At 45.6% G+C, this 25,480-nt stretch overlaps 1 protein-coding gene across 1 annotated transcript in view; it reads left to right on the top strand.

The window, feature by feature from the left end:
- The first annotated feature begins 7,151 nt into the window (after positions 1–7,151).
- Ccdc83 (coiled-coil domain containing 83) overlaps positions 7,152–25,480 on the top strand; it is a 33,103-nt gene continuing 14,774 nt past the window's right edge. Inside the window, exons 1-5 of the mRNA XM_038313444.1 lie at positions 7,152–7,246; positions 13,670–13,754; positions 17,235–17,397; positions 20,526–20,693; positions 23,654–23,745. Of these exons, the coding sequence (XP_038169372.1) occupies positions 7,152–7,246; positions 13,670–13,754; positions 17,235–17,397; positions 20,526–20,693; positions 23,654–23,745 (603 nt within the window). The remainder of the gene's footprint in view (positions 7,247–13,669; positions 13,755–17,234; positions 17,398–20,525; positions 20,694–23,653; positions 23,746–25,480) is intronic.

Here is a 25,480-nt window from a genome sequence, read left to right as displayed (position 1 = left end):
CTTCAATGGGCCCCTAATATAACAACACAGCACTAACTTTTAAAAATGATAACCGATGTTTTAATCTATTTCTTTAAGCCAACTAGATCACTTGGAAAAGAGTAGAAGGCCTGAAGGAGCCTGGCTTCGGACTTCCCAGGCCGGAAAGACAATTACTGGAATGTAATGTGAGAAAATTAGGGCGCCCGCAGAGACTGCCTTCAGGATGAGAGAGACTGGCTTGCGCAAGAGGAAATTAAAATGTTGTACTGCGGGGCGTTGGTTTTGTTTGGTTCCTACCTTGAAAACGGCTTTGCGGATAAATCTATATTGCGTTATGAAAGCTATAAAGAAACTGAGAAGGAAGACAGAATCAAAGACTTCAGTACCTCACGTTACCCCGTGAGCACTTGCTCCAGGTATCCGCCATTCTACCCGGAGTTAAACCTAACCTGACAAAAGCAGACAGAAAAGCACAGGGACGAGCCCCCAGCACCTGCATCGCCCGAGAGCTGCCCCTTCCCACACTCCGGAGTGGTTTGGAAATCATAGAAGTGATGTCTCTGCAGCCCCTCGCCCGTGCGCTTCCGCACATGGCCGCCAGGTGGCGCGCGCGAACCGCCGCTGGGGAGGAACCTGGAGTGGGAGAGGATGCCAGTTGCTATGGAAACTGAGAACGCACCAGCAGCCCGGAGAGGTCGGGGGAGAGGGGATCCGAGAGTGCTTTGAGCTGTTTGAACTTGAGTGAGAACCCCCGGCCGGGAGCCCGGATTCACACACGAAAGCCGTGGAGAGGATGTCAGGAGAAAGCTGACATCCTTGTGTGACCTCGGGCTTCTTCCTCGGTCCGCAAAGAAGCTCTAGGAATCCTTCCCCACCACACCCGACACCCCCTCCTGTTGGCGGTGACGCGAGAGGGGCTTGGAGTCGCGCCCTCTGGTTTTTCCCTCGGGGACGTTGTTCCTGGGCGGTTAGGAACTGTTGAGAGGGATTCTCCTAGGCTCCCCCTCTTTCACCACCCTGAAGACAGGGAGACCAGCCTGCTTTGGGCCATCCTAAACTTCAAGGTTTGTAACCTCCAGGTCTTCACGCAGTCGCTAACTCAGTAAATGCCTCCCTTTTGTGTGGCAGTTTATCACAGTTTCCTCAAAACATTTGAGTACTCTTAATTCTGAAAAGAGATTGAAAAGTTGGAGAAAGATACTGGGGGTCAGACAGGATCGGAAACTGGGCTGAAGTTGAAAAACTTAGTGGAGAGATGGGGGTTCCACTTCACCTCCCTTCTCCTAGTGCGTTCCCAAGCTAGCTGCAGGATGCTGTTGAGTGACGTTACACACCCCTGGGATCCCTGATCCAGCACAAGAGGACCGTGCTTCTTTCTCTCAGTCTGTTTTCAGGAGTCCTGAGTCAGATCATGCTGAAGTTTAAGATCTAGAAGAATCTGGGAACTTCGGTTCAAAAGTGTGCCAGCGACTAAATATTAGCTCTTAGGAAAATAGATGCTAGGGGGGTGGGGACTGGGACCTCGCTTAGCACAGGTGAGGTTCCGACTCTGATTGCTTGCAAGGTAAGAAAGAAAAGACTACACACAGCATCAGCCACCAAAAGGTCCATGATCGAGTCAGTCATCCAGATGGCTTACTTGGATCTGAATACATGGTTTTAATGGTACTTTTCTAAAGTGGGCAGAGTTGGCATTTTCATGGTATTTGTAACTATGCCCAAATAGTCTACTTGAAAAGACGCATGAAGTTTTATAAAGCAACTTTTAGGTGGTATTACCACTTCTAACGGGATTAAAGTACTTTTTTTTTTAATGCTGGAATGCATCTAGTCTGTTCACAATGCATTCTGGCAAGAGAGAATAAAGCTTTTTATGTCAAAAAGTATCTCTGGCATAAGTGAACATTTGCACTCCAAGGACTTTTGCTGGGATGGAGAGATGGCTCAGTGGGTGACGTGTGCAGTGTGGTGTGCAGTGGGCGCATGAAGACCAGGGTTTGGGTCCCCAGCACCCAGATAAATGCTGGGCGGGCAGGCAGGCATGGTGACTTGCCCGTGCCCCTAGTGTCTGGGAGGCCGAGGCAGATCCCAGAACACACTGGCTACCTGACTAGCTGGATTAGCGAGCTGTGTGTTCAAATGGCAGGCCCTGCCTCAATAGATAAGGCAGAGAGGAACTGAACAAGACATCCACCGTCAGACTCCGGCCTCCACACATGTACACATGCACAAGCTCCCACACATGCAAACACATACACACCACACACGCATACCCATGCAAAATACTAATTTTTTAAAAAACTACTTAAACAATTTTACTTTACAAACTTAGAGCCCACACACTGTTATCAGTGGAGGAAGGCCATTGGTAAAGGAAGAAAATAATGTATGTTTGTAGATCACTCAATCACACCAGTGTTTACTGAACATCCTGGATGCAACCGGCTTCTGGACCTCCATATATTTTTGAATTTCCAAGGACATGAGCTTACTGGAGCATTACTTTTCAGCACTAAATGAACTTTAGTTATAGGAGTACTATGAATATTTTTAAATGTGTATATTGCCTCGCAGCCAATGTTACAATGAGTTCTGTGCCTTCTCGGTTGCTCTTTCTGTAACCAGGCTCCTGGAAGGAAGTACTGCATTTCTTGCTACTGTTAGTGCTGCTACTTTTGAGTTTACAGAAGCTTAGAGATTTGAAGGGGGTGTGCCATGCTGAAACGTACATTTCCATTCTTGTTGGCAAGTTCACTGTTGGAAGGGAAAGAGCCAAAGGAGGGGGACCAATAAGACTTAGCTGTGGAAATGGAAGGGAGAAGAAACCGTGTAAGAAAGTTATAGCAACAACAAAGAAAACCCTGTCATTTCTGCTCACCTGTCACAAATTAAACATTTTGGACAATTGCCATATTTAACCAATGTCTTTGGATCACGTTTTCTCTCCCAATGGGCTGTCTCTCAGGACTTGGTCATAATGTTAGGTCCATGTGGTTCATTTCAATCCACGTTGATGGAAAACTAGCCAAGCCGCATGTCCAGAAAGATGTCAGGGCAGAAATGAGACAATGAAAGGAAGGGTGTCCCCAGGGGTTCAGCCCCACCCCCGAGACTGTGGAGATAGGAATATGTTCTGTGTCTAGGGGCGATTCTACAAAGCCAAAACGCTTTGGGAGAGCAGTCCGTTAGGAGCCAATCACGTGTCTGCTTTTACTACGTAAGCTTCATTTTTCACTGAGAAACACCTGGGAGGCTGCTGTTTTGAAATGCTTTCTGCCAAGAAAAGCAATGGTCACAGTGGAAATCCCAGGCTCGGGAAAGCCTGGAGACCAGAGTCTTTGTGAGCCAGACTGCCCAAACCCCACGAGGCAAGCAAGAGTGCACACACATGAATGCTTAAGAGGCATCACTTCCTGGAAGACCGTCAGCGAGAGCAGCCCTTGAATAACCTGGGAGTCTCTCAGACAGCTCCTTGTTTTGTGTAAGGTCTGCTGCAGTGTGTGTTCCCCCATAGCTCTGAGTTTCCGGCTTGCTTCTATGTTGTACACTTAATGACCAGGTAACGTCTATCCACAAAGCAGGCATCAAATACACATCTGCAGTTACCGCAACAAATTAGATACCCACTTGTGAGGAATTATATATACTGGGTGAACCCTTCCTGGAGATAACATTGACCATGTGACGAGTCTGTCTCCCTTTGCCATGGCAGCAATCCGCAAAAGGTCAGCGACTGTGTTTATGAAAATCTCCACGGCTTTCGGGACATCATCAGATGCAAAAGTCCCTTCTGAGGCACTGTCATTAGCAGCCCGACTGTCTCGCTAATTTTCTTGAAAGCCCTCAAAACAATGACAAACATACAGTGCTGTTTATGCATGAATCATTCTTGCTTTAGTGGCTTGACATTTTCCCTCATATTTTATTAAACTCCTTTGTGGTAAGTTGCAGTTGAATAACTAATTATGCATTCAGAGTTAAAAACATAACAGCCATGTAACTGAGGTAATTGAACAAGATGAGGTCGTGTTTTCTCCGGCACCAGATGGGAAATGCTGGAGGAGACGCTAACATTTGATCTTCTCCATATGACTCATGAAGAAAGAGATCAGTCTTGACGCTTGTTTCAACTTTCAAATAAGATAGAATAAGAAAAGAATTGAATAGTAAATCACTGTTTTACAATAAAACATTAGCCTGCTTTTTTATATAAAGATAAAAATTTGTATTCTAAAGTAGCAGATGATATAAAAATTCAGTATGGCACTGGAAACAAAGATAACAGGTTTTCCTTAGCTGATGATTTTCTGTGAACCGTGATGGTGTAATTTTTGATGTGGAAGATTACTGAATTGTTGCAAATGGTTGTCATATTTAAGAAGACAGGTGTGATAGGTTGCTCACACTTGTAATCTCAGCACCCAAGGGGCTGAGACAGGAGGATTCCCACAGGTTCCAGACTAGCTAAATACACAGAGTGAGACGTTGTCTCAAAAGGGGGTGGGGAAGGACACTAGCAGTGTTAATGAATTTTTTTTAACCTGGATGTGTACTTGTCTAGAAAACTCTGAGACACAAAGAAAGCATTGCAAGAAGTCTGGGCGCATGAGCAGCAAGGCTATAGAGAAAGGCATGTTTCCATTTCAGAGGGTTTCCCACTGGGGAGCTTGATGACCCATAGATCTACATGGACCGCCAATCTGATGATCCAGATCAGTGGAGAAGCCAGGCTATAGTGAGCCCAGGGGCCTAAATCTGTCCCACAGACTCTGCTGCTGCACAGTTGCCTGCCATTTAAAAGGAAGAACATGTGATTTATAATGTGTATCTGTACCTGAAGAGAGACGTGTGGCTTGTTAAGCTGTTGCTAGGGAGAAGGCTTCTTGTGTGTCCCGGCTGCCCGGCTAGCTTACACCCAAAATAACCACACAGAAACTGTATAAATTAAAAGACTGCTTGGCCATTAGCTCTAACTTCTTATTGGCTAACTCTTACATATTAGTTTAACCCATCTCCATTAATCTGTGTATCACCACGTGGCAGTGGCTTACCGGAGATTCTAACTGGCATCCATCTTCAGCGGAAGATCCATGGCTTCTCTGACTATGCCCTTCTTCCTCCCAGCATTCAATTCTGTTTTCTCTGCCTACCTAAGTTCCACCCTATCAACTAGGCCAAGGCAGTTTCTTTATTCATTAACCAATGAAAACAACACACACAAACAGAAGGACCTCCTACACCATTAAGCTTTTTGCCTGTCAGACACTATGCAAGTCCAGATGTTTATCTATACAGATGTTTATCTAGCTCACCAGAGCCCTTTGAGGTCCCTAGCACACTCAACCGTGTGCGGGCTGAGGAATCTGCAGTGCAAAACAGTAACCTTCTGAAGATCACACAAAAAGTAGGTGGTGAGGTCTAGGGTTTAAACGTACATCTGCCCGATTGTTCCCCCACCCAAGCATGTATTCAACAAGAGTCATGTCTGTCGTAGGGAGAGAAAGAGCAATGCCCAACAAGTATCACAGGCTCACCGTAAAGAGTTTCCAACCACTTAATTCTCACGGTGTTTCCTGTGATAACAAGGATGGGCCCTTGATCTTAGGAGAACAGTGGAAATCAGATGAAAATCTTCTAGGGAAAGCTACATTCTGAAAAGAGTGCTTCGAGACCTAAGTCAAACCCATGAAGTATCCTGCTTCATTCCAGTATCAGCCAGTAGTGGGCCTTGGTTTTTCTTTTTAAGAAACATTATCAGTAATTTAATGATTTCATATAAAGGGAGTGGGGACTGTCTTTGATTCTTTTGCCTGCTTTTGAGACCCTTTTTCTCCTACTGGGTTGTCTCGTCCAGCCTCATATGAGGGGATGTGCCTGGTCCTATTGTAACTTGCTCCGCTGTGTTTGGTTGATAGCCCTGGGAGGCCTGCTCTTTCCTGAAGGGAAAGGAAGGAGGAATGGATCTGGGGAAGAAGGGAGGTGGGGGAGGGACTGAGAGGAGAGGAGAGGAGAGAGGGGAACTGTGGTGGGGTGTAATATATGAGAGAAGAATAAAGAAAAGCATATTATTAATAATTTAAATATTTCATAGAAAAGCAGTTTATAACTTATGAAAAGTTAACGAAGCAGCATCATAATAGCTATTTGCATTTGTAAATCTCTTAGGTGTTTAAAAAATATTTTAAAGTGTGCTTTTACTTAAGATTTGTTTAGCGACAACCTTGGCCAGACACAACTCTTTCAAGTCCTTGCACCTTGATTCTAAAAAAAAAAAAAAAAACTTTAAAAAAATATTTTTTCTATTCTTTGCATATAATACATACAATGTGCTTTGACCATATTTTACTCACGCCTTCTCCCTGGCCCACCCCTGCCCTCTCACTCCCCCCCCCACCTTCAATGTGCTCTCTCTCTCTCTCTCTCTCTTTTTTGGTTTTTCGAGACAGGGTTTCTCTGTAGCTTTGAACCCTGTCCTGGAACTAGCTCTTGTAGACCAGGCTGGTCTCGAACTCACAGAGATCCGCCTGCCTCTGCCTCCCGAGTGCTGGGATTAAAGGCGTGCGCCACCACCGCCCGGCTTCTCTTTTTTCTTATAATCTGCTGAGTCCCATTTGTCCTGTCCATCTAGGCCATGGCTGACACATCCCTAATCGCCTCCGCTAGTAGCCATTAACTGTCACTAGCTCCTTAGCTGGGGTGAGCAGTCATGAGTCGCTCCACCACCCACACTAGAGTGTTGACTGGCTTGATCTTTGCAGGCAACCCCATCCGCTGTGGTGGCCGCAGTGAGCCTGTCATGTCAAGAAGACATGACGTTTCCTGTTCAGTCCCCCTGAGTGGTACAGCCTTTCAACTCCTCTGTGGGATTATTTTTTAGACATTTATTGAGCTGCTGCTACACACAGCGCACATGGCCGAACACTGTGGAGAAATGAAGACCACAGGAAACTCAGGCCTTCGGTCATTAAGAAGAAAGATGGGCAATGCGGCTTGATGGTGCCCCAGCCTTGTGGATGATGCTAGATCTGGGGACAAGCAGCCCCCACGACAGGGTAGCCCCGGCGGTGGTTTCCGAGAGTCAGCGCAAGTAGAGGGGCCAAGATGGAGCTGGTTCACTTTTCTTATGTCTGTTTGCTATTCAGGTATATTCATAGTGGTCAACCGGAACCATGGACAGCTCGGCGAAAGGAAACAAAAAGGAGGCGCAAGATGGACCCCCAAAAGATGTGAAGCTGCCGATGAGCGAAGCCTTTCTGGACTATCAGTGAGTCTGTATTCTGAGCCTGAATCCGAAAAGGGGCCCCATGCAGATATGGTCGCTGGTAAGGCTCAAGTAACTGCACATGGGGGCGGCGCAGCTAAGCACCGTCTGGGAAATCGGGAGGGATTAGAGACCTTAGACTGCCGGGTTGTGCGCACGGACCAGCAGTATCTGCGAAACGGCTCTCCTAGATGCGGTTTTGGCTCCTCATTGTGTTGTGGTCCTTTTCTACATAGACAACAGCATGCCGGCTTCCCTCCTAAAATACATCCTGGAATAGTCGGTGTAAACAGAGAGCTGGAGGCGGCATTTCCCTTTACTCACCTTTCAGTCTCTTAGATATTCCAGTTTAGATTATTTCTAAGTAACTACACATCAAATGTAAGCAATTTAGAGAAGTGTGTGGTTGTGTGTGTGTGTGTGTGTGTGTGTGTAAGCAAGATGACAACCTTGACGGTCATTCCTCAGTCACTGGCTACCACCTTTTTTTTTTTGGCAAAGTCTCTGTCCTTGCACTTGTGACACTCTTCCTGCCTCAGTCTCTTAAGTTCTAGAATTACAGGCAGATGCCACAACTCCTGGCTTAGAAATTATTTTGAAGAATGAGAGCCCTTTAATCATGTCTCGCTCCCAGGAGCTGGAAACGCTTTATTTCAACAAACAGCCTCTTGAGAGCTTGCGAATGCCAAGTTCTGGCACTGGGTAGGTGTTCCGATGTGTAATTTTTAGGGAACTCATGGAAAACTGTCAGTAAATTTCCAAATAAAAATGAAATCATTTGTGCTTTCACTCAACAAATATGTACGACAAATGCTGGGCCCAGAGCACAGCAGTGAGTAGGTGCAGACGCTCCCTGCTGTGAAGAAGCAGGGAAGAGCCCTGTAGAGAGGGAGAGAAGGACTTGACCTACTCACAGGGTTTGGAAGAGTCGTGCGAGTTTCTCTCTGGAAGAAGACAGCTATGGAGAGAGTGGATGCATACGGCTGATGCAAAGAGGCCAGGTGTGAAAAGGCGGATGGCTTTCAGGAAATGGCAGACGTCAGAACAAAGGTCAGAGGGCAGGCTCTGGTGGTGTAAGGCCAGTGCATGCAGCAGTGAGATCAGGGAAGGGCACCATTCATGGGAGGGATCCACGGTTGAAGGTGGGGGCTGTGGTGCTGATGACCCAGTGGATGAAGAGAATTGTCTTACCAGCTTCCCAACAATCAGGGGAAAGCCCCCTTCTACAGAAATGCTAGCTTGGGTTCTCATTCTGAGTAGAAGGCAGAGAGTAAAGGGCCAGAACTCTAACGAAGAGGCAACCCCTGGGACGAGCTGTCACACTCCTGACATGAGGGACCCTTAAGTCACGACCAGGCATGGTCCTCATGCATTTCTCGCTGTGACTGAGATCTTCCTTCTCCCGTAAGCAGTGTAGAAAAGTCAGGCTCTGTGGACGCAACCTGATCCTGCACACGCTCTCTGGCTTGGGATGACACCCAGTTACATCTGGCTCTCCTTGGGGTGGACAGAGGCCAGTCCCTCCCTCGTTAGCAGAGGTTTACATGGAGAGAAATGCCAGCAATAGACATAAAGTGACTATTCCCCTGCCTGCATTCTCTGTAATTTGTTAAAAATGAAATAAATAACCCCGTGGACTAGAACTGCCAAAAGCTTGCTGGCCCACGCTCTGCTAGTGACCGAGTACTTATTCTGGGTGTTCCCTGAAACAGAACTTTTGTCACATAGCACATCACCTGCTTTGACCATCTGAGAAAGGGCCTGCCCGGGCAGCATCTTATATTTCTCATTCTGTCCCCTGTCATAACAGAACAGTGAGCACTCAGTAGATAGTGATTCATGGTTTCTGAGCAGCTGAACCTCAAAAATGATATCCAAGGAAAATGAGACTGTGAGATTCTGTAATCTATATCTATGTTGCTATCATCTTGAACATTCTTATTTTCTCCTCTATACCTAGATTTCCTACATTGGGTATAGATATAGACAGAGAATTAAAAAGTAGAGATTTTAAAAAATAGAAAATATCAATCAAGATTTTGAAACCAAAAATTATTTGGCTAGGTTATTTGAGGGTTTGCCTCTATACAGAGCAGGTAGTGAAAACAGAGCTGAGACGAAGGGAAAGGCCAGAAGGTGATTCCTGCTTGGTTCTTCTTCAACAAGTACTGAACTCGGAATTTCATGTGTCTTCAGTGGCCAGTATGACTATTACACAGTGTAAATTTGGAGCTTCTTTTTTTTTTTTTTTTTTTTTTAGATTTATTTATTTGTTATATACAGCATGTTTTCCTGCACACCAGAAGAGGGCATCATATCTCATTACAGATGGTTGTGAGCCACCATGTGGTTGTGGGGAATTGAACTCAGGACCTTTGGAAGAGCAGGCAATGCTCTTAACCTCTGAGCCATCTCTCCAGTCCCTGGAGCTTCTTTCTTGAGTAATGATCACTATTGAGCCTTATCTGGGTGCAAAATCACACGGAGATAAAACAAAGATACCGCCTTACATATCAGTATAGGAAATAAAACTTTAAAGTTCTCAACCGAGCGCATTTCAGCGTTCAAGCCATGATCAAGGGGTCTTTCTCCAGGGGTGAGTATACGCAGAAGGCAGCTGTAGTCACAGCCCTGCCCTTTGACAGGAAGTCCCATGCACACAGGGACTCTACCGCTAAACAATAAAGCCAAGAGCTTCCTGGGAATGTTACTCTGAGAAAAGCCAATCCTGGAAATGCCACAAAGTGATGGCTTCTAGTGACAGTTTTCATTTTCTCCCTTACACTTTTCCCTTGGCCTGCTACAAGGAAAGTAGCTGATATAGGCTTGGGTATGATTATCTGTTTAAAACAATATTTGTCTTCTGAATTGTTAGGTTAATAATGTGATGGATTTACTTAGTTTTAAACTGTTCATTTCTGCACACTAATTTTTAAAAACACCCTGGATGAAGCATATAAGAAAGCTACTTGCTTTAAAGATTTATTCTTAGGGCTGGAGAGATGGCTCTGGAGGTTAAGAACATTGGCTGCTCTTCCAGAGAACCCGGGTTTTAGTTCCTGCACCCATATGGCGGTTTACAGCCATCTGTAACTCCGGTTCCAGGAGATCTGACCCCTTCTTCTGATCTCCATGGGCATCAGGCTGGCAAGTGGTACACAGACATGCATGCTGTCAAAATACCCACGCACATAAAAGGAAAATAAATAAATCTTTTTCTAAGTTTGTCCTCGTCCCAAAATTTTCAATGATATCGCACGGAAGGGAATCTGCATGCCAGTAACATTTAACAATATGGAGGGAGTTGGCACGTAATGCCACTGTGCTTTGTAACAGCCCTGGACCCTTTTAAGATCGCTGTAAAAGCCAGACCTGGCGGCGGGTGCAGAAAGCAGAAGAAAGTTCAAGTTAGACCTGCAATTGCCGTGACTTCCACAAGGGGGCAGGGACGCGGGAAAAGAGTTGGGAATTCTCTAAAAACTGCAGCTAAGCCTCATTCGTCAGTGATGCTCAGCGCAGGATCAGCAGGACACAAAGCCCTCAGCCATTTGCTCCTAAATGCTCAGAGGGTAAAGGCTGTAGGCTTTTTTCGGATGTAACAAGTAAAAACACAAGCTGAGTAATTAAATTAGAATTTCAGAGGAGCAAAGAATACTTTTAGTGTGTGTATATCTTTCGCAGGACCTGGGTTGCGGCGGATGTGTTCTCTGGTCTGCTCGTTGAGCGTTCAGTCATCACCAAGGAAGGGGCTTAGCTGCGGCCCTAGAGTCACGCGCTATGCAAGTTTGTCAAGGACTCAGTCTCAGCCAGTGGAGGCAACACACGCGATATCTGTTTGCAATACTCCCATATTGCAAAAATAACGCGAGTAGCCTGCACAGTTCAGATAACTTTTATTTATAATATTTTTATTTTTAATCCATAAAATGAGAACTAGAAAGCTGGAGGTAAGGCTCACTGGTAGAATATTTGTGTAATATGAATGAGGCCCTGGTTTCTTTCATTCTCTTTTTCTTTCTTTCTTTCTCTCTTTCTTCCTTTCTTTCTTTCTCTTTCGTTCTTTCTTTCTTTTCATTTGTTTTGTTTTTTTTTTTTGATACAGGGTTTCTCTGTAGCCCTGACTGTCCTGGACTAGCTCTGTAGACCAGGTTAGCCTTGAACTCACAGAGATCCAGCTGCCTCTGCCTCCCGAGTGCAGGGATTAAAGGCCAGCTCTGCCACCACCCAATTGAGGCCTTGGTTTCTGGCATTAACACTCCCTCCCCCTCCATACACACAACACACACATGTACACCAGGAGACAGGGGATGGAAAGAAATTCTTTTTGTTGTTGTTGTTGTTTTGTTTTGCTGAGACAGGGTTTCTCTGTAGCTTTGGAGCCTCTCCTGGAACTAGCTCTTATTCCTCGAACTCACAGAGATCCACCTGCCTCTGCCTCCTGAGTGCTGGGATTAAAGGCAGCACCACCACCGCCCAGCAGAAATTCTTTTCTTATCAGAAGTAAAAACCTTACTTAGTCAGATGCTCTTTTTTCCTGTCCGGCAAAACAGCAGCCCTTCCATTTCCTCTCTGTCTCCTGGTCCCACAAAGTATTCATCACAACGTGTAAACATTGTTAGTGCATTTACTTGCGCCAAATCTGCTAAGTAGCATTCCTTGAAGACAAGGGTCATGAAGGTCTTGTTCTAAACCATTGCTGTGATTCCCAAAGCAGCGTGGGGCCAAGTGGCAGCCACTGAGTCTGTGACAGGAATGCAGGACAGCAGAAATGGTGGGAGTTTGAGACTGACGAGCTGTGGAGCACAACTCCTTTGATCTTATTTTAGACATCCATTTAGCCTGTGAGTGTGTGTGTGTGTGTGTGTGTGTGTGTGTGTTTGTGTGAGTGTGTGAGTGTGAGCATGTGAGTGTGGTCTTTGGATCAAACTGAGGCTGTCAGTCTTGGCATCAAGCATGCCAGCCAGGCATCTTACCACTCCTAATCTCTTTTACAGAAAAGTAAGCTAAGGCAAAAGCAGTTATGTGCGCTGTGCAGGCAATGGGAAAGCGCTAAGTCAGCGTTCTTAATATTCAAATTGATGTCTTTTGTGGAGGCCGCTGTGTGATTGCTAACTTTATTTCACATTTTCTCATCTTGTAGAAGGAAGGAGCCTTAGCTTTCTCTCTCCTAAAGTATACAAGATCATAAATATAATTAGATTTTAGAGAAAATTCTGATAGTATGTCAGATTCAACGAGAATTTATGAGCACTCTCTGATCATACCCTTTATGTATGATTTCTTAATTTTTCCATATAATAATACATAGAGCTGGGTATGACTTTCTTTATCTGACAGCTTGAGATTTTAGGTCCTGAGATTTGACTTGCCTACAACCAAAGAGGCAAGAAATGGTTAAGAAGCAAGATTTAGAACTGTGTACTTTATTTTGAACTAAAGCAGGGACTTTGGGTGAAGTGATTTCTATAGCCTTACTTCAATCTCAGACTTAGAGGTCCAAGATTTACTCTTGTCCAGAAATACAAAATGCACAAGCACTTCTAATGGCCATCGATTCCCTTTACCTGAACCTTCTGCTCTTTTTCACATGGACAGATGGTCCACAAATACTTACTGGGTGCTAAAGAGATGGTTTGTGATGGGGAAGCTTTAGTCCTTAGAAAAGAACACACACTAACAAGCATTAAGCTGGTGGGTTGCCTGGGTTACCCCCCCCCCCAAGATGAGCTTGCCTCAGGCAATCTTGTTTGGCCTTTGTTTTTGTTTTTTGTTTGTTTGTTTTGCCTGAATTCTTTTAGAATTCTACACGTATCTCTGGATGCGAACATCTAGAAAGCATGCGTTCTGTGTTCTCTTTCTAGGTTTTCTTTAAAAAGAATTACAGAGAATTAAAACATAAATTATATCTATGAAATAAAAGCAGGAATGTTTCTTTTAAAGGCTTAATATTCACCCGATTTATATTTTAATGAATTAAATAGGTAGAAAATACTAGCTCTCCTTAGATCCAAGTACTCAGGAGCCAGAAGCAGGATCTCTCTGAGTTCAAGGCCAATGTGGTCTGCAAGGCAAGTTCCAGGTCAGCCAGGGCTACTAGTGAAACCCTATCTCAAAACCAAACAAATCAGCAGGCACTTGGGAGGCAGAGGCAGGCCGATCTATGTGAGTTCAAGGCCAACCTGGTCTACAGAGTGAGTGCCAGGCTGTGCTCCAAAGGTACACAGAGAAACCCTGTCTTGAAAAAAAAAAAAAAAAAGAAAAAAAAAAGAAAAAAGAAAAATCCAACCTGATAAACTCTATCTCATAAAGGAGATTCTTATATCTAATCCAGCTTTTGAAGGTATTTGGTAATTTAGTTTAAAATTAAAGTGTAGCCTCATCACCCTTCCCTGAGGTACTAACCCACACATCTCTGCTTCTTCTCAGACGTGAAATAAAGGAGGATGCAGTGGAGCGATTCATGTTTCAGATCAAGAAGCTGAGGGACAAGAACCAGAGGTACCAAGACAGGGTGAGTATGACTTGGAGCCGTCGGCAGGCACTGAGCATGTGGGCCGGACAGCAGCTGGTCATGATGAAACGTAGCTTCTTCAGTGCTGAAGCTGACTGACGTACCACTTATTAGGTTTCTTCACGCACGCGAGGCAAGCAGGCACGGCCGTTCCCATGGCACTGAGTATTACTTAGACTATGAGGACAGACACCCTAGAAACGGCGTTTACCTTTGGACTTCTTGTTTATCCAAACTGCAAAACACTGCTTCTCACTTTTCTGTCTCCGAATCTTAGTTCCAGCTTTTCCCAGAGTATACATATGTCAATGCATTTAGAACAATATAAGCCCAATTGTGAAAATTACTAATGGCATACTTAAAGATTATTCTGTAAAAGTCGGTTAAGGGTCCCCAGCTCAGTCAGAAGGTAAGGGTACCTGCTACCAAGCTTGGCAACCCAAGTTTGATCCACAGAAGCCACACGGAGAAACCAAATCTTACAAATGGTCCTCTGATCTCTACATGCGCTCTGTGGCATTTGTCCATACACATACATACATACATACGTACGTACATACGTACATGCATACATACGTACATACGTACATGCATGTGGCAATTAAAATATTTATAAATAAAATTAATATGAATAGCACAGGGATGCTGGCTGTGTCCATCACAACAGAAATAATATCTGTAAGTGGAAAACAGTAACAAGCTGAAGTTCTGCCCTCAGACATCACAGCCACAAGGAGAACCAAGACCTTCCTTCACTGACTGACTTTGAATGGTCTGGAAACTTCCACAGTTAATGACTTTTTGTTTATCTGCCCTCCCCATACGGAATCTCACTATACCACGCAGTCTAGCCTTTAACTCATTCATGATTCTCCTGCACCACAGCTTGTTTCGGGAACCAGGCCACTTGTTCGTCCCCAGCGGCCAGCTAGCTTAGCCCCGAAATAACCGTACAGAAACTGTATTAATTAAAACACTGCTTGGCCCATTAGCTCTAGCTTCTTATTGGCTAACTCTTATATTAATTTAACCCATTTCTTTTTTTTTGTTGTTTTTGTTTTGGTTTTTCGAGACAGGGTTTCTCTGCGGCTTTAGAGCCTGTCCTGGAGCTAGCTCTTGTAGACCAGGCTGGTCTCGAACTCACAGAGATCCACCTGCCTCTGCCTCCCGAGTGCTGGGATTAAAGGCGTGCGCCACCACCACCCGGCTAATTTAACCCATTTCTATTAATCTATATATCTCCACGTGGCAGTGGCTTACCCACAAAGCACATCTATCTCCGGCAGTGAATCCATGACATCTCCCCTCCTCCCACCTCCCACCTGCCTTCTCCCAGCATTCCATTTAGTTTTCCCCGCCTACCTAAGTTCTGCCCTATCAAAAGGCCAAGGCAGTGTCTTGATTCATTTATGGTAATCACAGCACACAGAGGAGACTCCCACATCAACAGCTGGCTTAAGTTTTGTTTTCAAAGGCTGCATCTTTACCGTTTAAGGGAATCTGGAGTCGGAGTCCCGAGTGTGCATCCTGGCTGTACAACTCTCTAGTGCTGGCATCGGCCTCAGTTTCCTGCGTGTAAAATGAGAGCTCCTATCCACTCCACGCTGCTCTGTGGAACTTGGCAAGCTTCTGGCGATATGACTGTGAATCTGGTGTTGTTACAATAGTCAGTACTTGTGACAAGAATTAGAACAGGCACGGGCGGACAGTGAGAGTGACAAGAGCCTTGTCAGTATGTTTGAGCCCACAGGGCGTGACCCAAGGCCTGAACCAAGAGTGAGTTGCCTTCAAAGTGGCTAGTGCGCATTCTCCGTGGCTAGTGCGCATTCTCCATTCTCCGTGGCTAGTGCGCATTCTCCGCTGGCTAGTGCGCATTCTCCACATTCTCTGTGGCTTGTGAGCATTCTCCGCTGGCTGGTACCTGCCCTCCTACATCAGGCGTGGGTAGGGAAGTTTAGCAGGTCAAGATTGAAACATCTCTTCCCTCCCTTTCCCTTCCAAGCACTGGGATTACAGGTGTGTGCCCCCACGCCCACCTTTGGCTCTTTGTTTTCTGTCTCATGTGCGTCTTTTCTTCTTCCACTATTATTGTGTTGTTACACTTTTTCTAGTGCATCCTTCTAACTATTATTGTGTTGTTACACTTTTTCTAATGCATCCTTCTAACTATTATTGTGTTGTTACACGTTTTCTAGTGTATCCTTCTATTATTGTGTTGTTACATGTTTTCTAGTGTATCCTTCTAACTATTATTGTGTTGTTACATTTTAGTTATTTTCTTAGTGACTTTCTTGAGGATTCTACTTAACACCCTAATTTATAGAAATCTAGCTAAAAATTAATACCAACTCAATCTCAATAACATACAAAGATGATGCTCTATGCCCTGTCCCCTCAGACATATTATCACAGAAAACACACTGTATAAATTGGGATTGATTGGTAGGTAATGAAATGTCAGTCTATATTTATTGCTCTACATAGTCTTTCAAATAAAATAATTTCAAAAGTATTATTATGTAAGTTTCAGATTTACCTGTGCAGATGCTTATATTGCTGTTCCTGTGTTCTCTCGTGAATTCAAGCCATTATCTGGTGCCGCTGACTTCATTGCAAAGTCATGTTGATAATTACTGATAATTATTGATGATAATAATAGATAATTAGGGCAGGTTGGAGTGGGATTCCTTCGCTCATTTGATTCCTCCATGCACACAGTAAGACAACCATGGCAAGAATAAACTTTAAGTTGGTTAGATATCCATCTCAGAAGCATGGATCAGACACCCACAAGAAGACCATGGTTTTTATTTCAAATGTAAAGTTCCATGTGCTGAATCACCATCATCCTACAAGAAGAGGATGAAATAGGGTCATCTGTGATGAAAGCGAGGAAGGATGGAGCTCCCACAGAAGCGGGACTTCTGCTTTGTTAGTGATCACGCGAGTGCCCAGCACACAGCCTCTCACATGGTAGGGAGATGAGAGAGAGCAGGGTTGGTGGGAGGTTCGGAAACATTAGCTCCAAGAGTTGGTTTGAACTTTTGTGGAGCCTGTATGTGAGCAATTTGGTAAATTGGCAGCATATTCTTAAAATTACAGCAACCTATTGCTGGCTATTGCACTGATATTTGAGTCTATTTGATTCTGACTTTTACACGTCCTGTAAGCTCTTGGAGACAGCGCTGTATACTTCAGTTAATTAAATGCTTCTTCCTGCTCTGCAAGTCTCAGGGCACGCTTGTGTGCTGGAGAATGGTGCAAATGGCAGAACCGGGCAGGTGTCTTTAGCCACGGATGGTTTCCCTGGCAGAACCGGGCAGGTGTCTTTAGCCACGGATGGTTTCCCTGGCAGAACCGGGCAGGTGTCTTTAGCCACTGACGGTTTCTCTGGCAGAACCAGGCAGGTGTCTTTAGCCACGGATGGTTTCCCTGGCAGAACCGGGCAGGTGTCTTTAGCCACTGATGGTTTCTCTGCAGAACAGACGCCTGAAAGATGAGCAGAAGTGGCACATCAAGAACCTCCTGAAAGAACTGAGCGAGGAGAAGTCAGAAGGAGTGCCGCCTGTGACGAGGGAGGACGTGGAAGAGGCCATGAAGGAAAAGTGGAAGTTTGAAAGAGACCAGGAGCAAAACCTGAAAGGTGAGTTAGCAGCTTGGAAAAGGCCAGTGGATGCCGTATTTCCCCGGGACTTGAAGCCTTTGTCTTCCACGTGTGAAAAGCGTTGTGACTGCATTTCCAATTGCATCATCTGGACCACAGTCCTAATCCCTCCAGGAGAAGAAAGGAAGGAAGCCTGCAGGGGCCATGAGAGGAGGGAGACTAGGGCAACAAGCAAGACCAGGAATGAAATCCATCTGCTCCTCAATCCTGACAGTGTCCTGAGTCCTGAGCTCTCCCAGGGGGTTGTTCTTTATCTACGAAGTTCCGTTGCTGAAGGCCTTCACTGACCTTACCTTTGCTTTAGATTTGGGCATGATAAAGGGAATATAATTATGGATGTCCCTTCCCCAATCTAATGGAATGAAGCCCCCATGTTGAATTGGAGAACGAGAGCTTGGAAATGGGAAAGGGGAATTTGGCAAGCGATTCTAGGAAGGCAGTAGACGACACAAGACATGCTCTTATTACTGGAAACACGTGACCCATCTGGTAAATCACACGTGTAGTTTTGATGCGCACATTTCTTATCCTGTTCTTTCATCCTACACTTCTTGCTGACATTTCCAAAACCACTTTGACCATGGTCCCTTGAGTTGGCGATGACCTCATAATGACTGCCCAGGTGGCTAAATTACTTTCTGGCAATGGCTCCAGTTGAGGTGCACCTGTTAGTATGGAGGGACGAGGCACAGGGGTGCTATGCTGTCTTTGGGTTTCTGTGGCTCCCACAAAACATGGCGACAGAGAGCAGCTTGGGGAGGAAAACATTCACTACCACTGACAGCTCTCAGGTCCATTAGTGAAGGACGTCAGGACAACGGCTCAAGGCAGGAACTTAAGTAGAGGCCATAACAGGGTGCTGCTCACTGACCTGCCCCTCATGGCTGGCTCAGGACCACCACCCCAGTGATGACACTACCCACAGTAGGCTGGGCACATCAATCACCGACCAAGAAAAATTACCACAGACTTTTCCCACAGATCAGTCTGGTGGGGGAGTTTTCTCAGTTGAGGTTCCCGCTTCCAAAATGTCTCTGGTTTGTGTCGAGTTGACATAAAAGACAACCAGGATACATACTAAACGGGGGCCAAGTTGGATGACATACTAGAGCAGGTAGGGGTCAGATGTGAAGCTTCCAAAGAGGGAATGCCACAGAGACGAAGGAAGAGAGGGAAAGGGACACAGCAGCTGTCTCAGGAGAGATCATCTGTGACAGCCACCCGCACGCCAGGCAGTCCCTTGCAAGAACCTTGTTTTGAGGTGGAACAGACTCAGTAGCTCATGAGGGAACTTCTTAGAATCGAAGACTCTCAGGCCCTGCCCAGGCCTGCTGAATCATCGCCTGCATTTTTTCCAGCATAATGTTTTTTATTGATTCTTTGGGAATTTCACGTCATGCATCCCAGTCACACTCATTTCCCGGTCCTCCCAGGTTTGTCCCTCCACACACCCTTGTGACTTCCCCTCCTAAAACAGAAGACAAAGGAAAGAAAAACAAGTTCAACCTGTGTTGCCCCTATACTTGTAGAGCATGGTCAAACTCCCAGGGGCTAGCCCTTAAAGAAAACTGAGTCCTTGCCCACCCCTGCCAGAAGCCATCGGCAGTGGAGAACTACAGCCATCCCTCCCTGGATGCACCCAGTTGAGTCTGATCTTGGAAGCTAAGCAGAGCTGGACCTGGTTAGTACTTGGATAGCAGAACCTGAATTGTTTACATGTTCCTGGGGATGGCGGGTGCACAGGAAGATCTGGGAAGCACTGCAGGAGCCTTTGCCCCCCAGCTCTTAACTAGAGCATGCTCGAGAGGATGAAAACCCAGCTTGAGCTTTGCGTTCCTCATAGCAGCAAGCCACAGAAAGGGCAAAGGCTGCCTGCCAGGTCTCAGATTTTCCTTTGAAAAAAAAATCTCTGTGTATATGCTTGTGTGTGTGTGTGTGTGTGTGTGTGTGTGTGTGTGTGTGTTACTAGAAAAAAAAAACAGGAGTCAAAGTGAGCCAGTTGGTATACTCATCTCTCTGTGTAAAGCTTCAGTGACATCTACCAATCCTCCCCTTAAGAGTCAAACGTAGCAGGGATTCAGACAGTAGCAGTCTGTCAAATGGGAGGACAATTGCCCACCTGGTTTTGACAACTGTTCAGTGACATTAACAGGTACCGTTTAGGCAATTTATGATCTTATGTATATCTAAGCAAACCATGCCCAGGGTTCCTTAGACTTCTGGATTCAGGGCATCTCGTAAATAAACATTTACTGAGCCAACCAGCTAATTGCCAGGCTTAAGAAGGCCGGATTTGCAGGGATGATTAGGAATGTTGCCTTCAAGAGACTTTTCAAATCAGGTAGAATGCCAAGCTGCTGTGAGGTTCACTCTGCGTGGCTCTGGGCACTGAGTCCTACATACAGACTCTCAGCAGTATTATACTTGAGCCTCCAAACTGAATAAAACATCACGTTAGCAGGTACACCGGAGCAGGCCTGCAAAGGACCTGAAATCATTTTTGCTTAGAGGCATCAATGACTGGAAAAAGCCACTCTACACATGAAATTGTAGGGGGCCGGAGAGTTGGCCCAGCAGTTAAGAGCACTGCCTGTGTTTCTCAGAGGACCCATATTCAATTCCCAGCACCCACAGGGTGGCTCACAACCATCCATAACTACAGGATCTAATGCCATCTGGCCTCCTCGGGTACCAGGCAAGCGTGTGATGCACAGACATACATGCAGGCAAATACCCATACACCACAAAATATAAAATTAAAATAAACTCATTTCACAAAGCCATAGTAAGACGTGAAGACGTGAATGAACAGGGATCCTTATGAAACAAGTGTAGATTTAAGTTTGTGGGTTCCTAGGCATATTTAATCATTTATCTACATAGTCCTAAACCATGCATCCCCTTTAGAAAGTTTAATTTTACTTAGATTTGTCATGAGGGATATCTAATCATTTTAATCATTTAGCTTTCTCTAAATTGCACAGATAGAATTTCTGAGATAATTGCATTTTCGCATCAGCCCCTAACTTTGTGGAAGCACACTGTGTGCTGTGCACAGGTTCCGGGGATGATGGAAATGGCATGTGCCTTGCTTTACTTTCCAACAGAGATGCGCATACAAATAAGTAATGCAGAGAAACTGTTTCTTGAGAAACTCGGTGAGAAGGAATATTGGGAGGAGTACAAGAACGTAGGAAGTGCACAGCACGCTCAGCTCATCGCTTCCTTACAGAATGACATCGACACCGTCAAAGAAAACGCCGAGAAAATGTCAGGTCAGTCGCCACTGAGTTTGCTCAAATCCAATAGAAGGCCCGTGATTAGCAGGCGGAACAAGTGCATTTGATAAGTTCATTATCAAAACAGAAAAACCAGCTGTGTGCCGGCAGAAACCGGAGATGGCGCTTGCGTTGGGTGCTGCGGGGGCAGGTGGGTACTGAGGACCAAGGGCCAAAGGAAAAGTTAGCAGTTTCAATGGACTCTGTGTCCCCTGCATCAAAGGACTACAGATGCAGTATCGCAGAAAATGGGGAAGGCAGAGACCCTAGACAAACACTCTCAGGACAGGAGAGTCGGCCTCTACGGCCGATGAGGACCAGGGATTGGAGTGAGCTTGAGATAGGATCAGTCAAACCATTAAAGGACCACACCCCAGACTCCCGTAGGTGGTGGACAAGGAAACAAAGCAGAGACAACAGGAAGGCTCAGTGCTGACCAACCAGCATCAGCATGGCTTGGGGTTAGCTTCTCGGAAGTGACCACAGTATATCGGACAGCTAAAGTCTTGAAGCACAAACGCAGTCTCTCAAGTGCCTACCCGTGGTGTCTCAAACTCCTCCAAGGACACTCCTGCACACCCCTGCCTTCAACAGGGAGTGGTTAGTAAGGGTAGTCGCTCCAGAAAGTACCAACTGAACCATAAAAGGCAGCCATGAGATTTTCACCGTAGCCCTTGGGCTGAACGCTCTACTCTGTTTTTAAGGAAAAGCAACCCATAGGATGCTATTTGGAATTTAGAACAAGATAACATGTTAGTGTTGCTTTTTCAGCATTAATATGGCAATGGAACTTGACCTTCAGAATATATTTGGTTATCCACTTTGGATAATTCATAGCAAAGAATTGACTATGTTATCCAATTGCAGGTTTTACAATTTCTTTCCGATGCTAAGCATGAAAAATAGATTACAGCTGAAGTTCTGAACCACAGCAACTTTTAGATGACTGTGTCTAAAGTTTAAATAAACAGTTAGCATTAACTGGATGGACTAGCGCCTGAATCAAAGAAAGAAATTTTAGAAGTTGAACTGGAAGAGTTAAATGGTCATGATACTCCACATAAAAGTGAGGAAAGGACCCTGTGTGGATGAGCACAGGTCGTCTAGAACAACCCAGATCTCCGTTTCTGACCTTCCAGATGTCAAGCCAGACTCGCTCCCCAAATCTGCCTAGCCCTCTGTTCTAAGCCTCATGCAATCTTGCTCAACTCTATCAGTGGCCCTGTCCTGACCCCTGCCCGTAACCGGAGTGAGCTCTCCTCTCTTCATTGCCCCATTCTCCTTAGCTGCCCCTGGAGAGCCATAATCGGCTGCCACAACCCAGGTGCTGAAGCCTCAGACCACGGCCCACCCATGGCTGGCCGCTCACCACATTGAGTTTTCTTCAAAATACTTTTTCAAAATGTATTGCATTCAGGGGAGCAGGAACACAGGAATACCCAGATGCCATTCCACTCACAGCTGCCTGCATCTAATAAGGGGAAGCACAGATGAGGATGGAGAACTTGCTTGGCCCTCCCGTCCGCCGGGAGCAGCCTTCGTTTGGCTATTGGCAGACCAGACCTGCCTTTCCTTCACACCAGCCCAAGATCCCAGACTTCTGCTGTAGCCGCCTTGGTCTGTTAAGAAAATGTCCCTAGTTTTGCAGGGCTCCACCCCTAGACAAAGAACTGCAGGCAGCTATTGGGAGAAGGAGAATTCATATCTCCTGTGAGTGAACCCCCTTGCTGGTTGCTCAAGTCAGAGTTGTCAGCCTTGAAACAGTTTGCCTACCAACAGCAGAAACGTACTCTACAGGGTCTATTTATATCTGTCCGTGCACATGCACAGGAAGTGGTTCCTCCAGCCTCCCAAGCAGACTCCCACCCTCGTGCTCCATTTTCAGTCAAAGGAGCACTGGTGGTACGATCCCTATGCACCCTTTGAGATGTAAACGTTTTCATCTCTGCTCTATCACTGATAAATAGGACTGGAGAAATGGCCCAGTGGGTAGAAGCCACACAAACCCGAGTTTGGTCCCTGGAACCCACTGAAAAACCTGGATGCTGGGGTACGTGTTTGTAATCCTAGCATTCTTCCTGGGAGAGGAGAGGCTGAGACAGGAGAATTGCCTCCTATGCATGGTGGGAGAAACAAGAGACCCTGCTTCAAAAACAAGGTGGAAGGGTACTGATCTCCACACGCATGCTGACACATGTAGACCTTTTCCCCTGACTCCCAGAGCTGTCCTCTGACTTCCACACATGTACTGACATGTAGACCTGTTCACAAACAAATCTTTCATTTAAAAAAAAAAAAAAAGAAAGAAAAAGAGAGAGAGAAAGAAAAAGAAAGAAAGAAAGAAAGAAAGAAAGAAAGAAAGAAAGAAAGAAAGAAAGAAAGAAAGCAAGGAAGAAAAAGAGAGAACAGTCCAGAGGATACCAGTCCTGCCCCTGCTCCTGCCCCTGCCCCTCTCCCCCACCCCTGCCCTGTAGGATGCTCAGCACAGGCCCAGATCTGCAGCCTTCAGTCCCCTCCCCCTCCTCACTGTGTCTTCATCGCACAGGGAACCACATGCCCCAAACATTGGTAATCTAGTTAGAGTCAGATGTACCCCATGAGACTCAGCCAGATGATTAAGTCTGTATGTCCCTGCTGTGAAATTAGCATCGTCCAATCCTGGGTGACCCAAGGGACAGGACAGAGGCTGTACAAGTGCTGTTTCAAACTCCCCCTCTGCAGAGGGAATCCTTTGAAAATACAAACCTTGGCGACCTTTAGACTAAGGTGTTAGCAAATTGTTGGAGCATATCTTCTGATTAGAGGAACTAAATGTTTCAGAAAAAATATATTTGTGGGAATCTGGGATTGGGGTGAGATTGTGTGTGGAGAGGGAGGAGGGCCACGGGAAGGAAAACTTCTGAACACCAGTTTCAGCTCCAGTCGGCCCCACTAAAGCTTGCCATCTCTTTTTAAAGAACAGTATAGAATCACTCTAGAAGATACCAGAAAGCGAATAATCACAGAAACTCTGATACAAATGGATCAGAGGAAGGAATGGGCCACACAGGTACGTGCCAGTTCTCTTAGAACAAAGCAAACCTTCTCATTCTTTCATGTGGTTTATCACTGAAAGCCATGGCATCCACGCCTGTTTGAAGGTCATGGGCGGTATATGCCTGTTTTGGAGCTATGGTGGTACATGCCCGTTTGAGGTCATGGTGGTACACGCCCATTTGATGGCCATGGCAGTACACACCTGTTTTGTGGCTATGGTGATACACGTCCGTTTGAAGGTCATGGGTGGTACATGCCTGTTTAGGGGCTACGGCAGTACACACCTGTTTTGGAGCTATGGCGGTACATGCCCATTTGAAGGTCATGGGTGGTACATGCCTGTTTGGGGCTATGGCGGTACATGACTGTTTGAGGCCATGGCTGTATACGCCTGTTTAAGGTCATGGTGATACATGCTTGTAAGCCCAGCACACTGAAGGCCGAGGCAGGAAGACCATGATCTAAATAGCCAGACCCTGTCTCAGAAGGAAAGCACGGGGATTAGGATGTAGCTTAGAGATGGAGCACTTGCCTCGTGTGTGCACAGCCGGGGTTTGATTCACAGCAGTTCAAACATGAAAATACCATCACCTCCGCCAAACAAAGCAAAAGCCTCCGTTTACACATTTAGGCAGTTAGCTGTGCTGTCCCAGAACTTAGGAGCTGCAGGGCAGGATCCATAACTCCATTTCCCCAGACCTCTGTCTTCTAATGTATAGAGCAGACACATTACATCTGCCCTAAATACAGAGTGTAAGGACCAAACAAGCTTATTTAAGTAGGAGCAAGTGACGTACTGGTCAGTTATGTTAAAAGTAGCATATGGTTATAGTGAAATATGTTTTGAGTGAAATATAACTTGTCTAAAAGCAATTCTGTACACTTCTAAACCTGGGAAAGTACACTCTACATTGGTCTTTTAAAAATTTGACTACAAAGTCAGGCACGGTGTCATGTCTTTAGTCCCAGTAAAGGAAGCAGGAACACATGAATCTTTGTGAGTTCAAAGCCAGCCTAGTTCTACAAACCAAGTTCGATGAGAGAGACAGAGAGAGAGAGAGAAAGAGAGAGAGAGAGGGGAAGGGAGGGAGGGAGGGAGGGAGGGAGGGAGGGAGGGAGGGAGGGAGGGAGGGAGGGAGGCTGTGTCTCACAAAAGAAAAAAAGTTGGGCTACAAATCATGTTTCAAGATGAAATTTCCAAACATCTCTGTTTTCTCGTGACTGTTTTACAGGAATGTCTAACTCCCCCCCCCCACACACACACACACACACACACACACACACACACACACACACACAGTGTTTCTTGTTTTTTAACTACTTCCTAGACCAGTAAAGGGAATTCCCATTTAAACCCCACCCTTTCTTCAGAATCCTAAGCTTCTGATGTTTTCAGAAATCCTGTCAGCAGTTTAGCTGCAACGCTCATGGAATCCCTGCTGGTCTCGTTGCTTTTCCGTGCCATTCTCCTGTCTGCCTGACAGCTGCAGATTTACAGAGACAGAGGTTATGGGGAACCGATCAGTGGTTGGTCTGCTCATGTGGTTGGGTCGATTCTGATGAAATGGTGAAATCCATCTTGAAGTGATCTGACCATGGTTTAAATGACTTAAAATGCCTATGTGGACATCACATGACAAAATAAAACAGAACCTACTTGTGATGTCAAATGCTCATCTCAAGGATGGCCCCAAGCTTTCATCTGACACTTAAATCCCCCAGCAATTCGAAAGCTATAGAGACTTGCT

This window comes from Arvicola amphibius, chromosome 12 (assembly GCF_903992535.2).
Source record: "Arvicola amphibius chromosome 12, mArvAmp1.2, whole genome shotgun sequence".
In the NCBI taxonomy this organism is placed as follows: Eukaryota; Metazoa; Chordata; class Mammalia; order Rodentia; family Cricetidae; genus Arvicola; species Arvicola amphibius.
The sequence above is the reverse complement of the archived record's forward strand: the minus strand, read 5'-3'. Positions and strand labels throughout refer to the sequence as shown.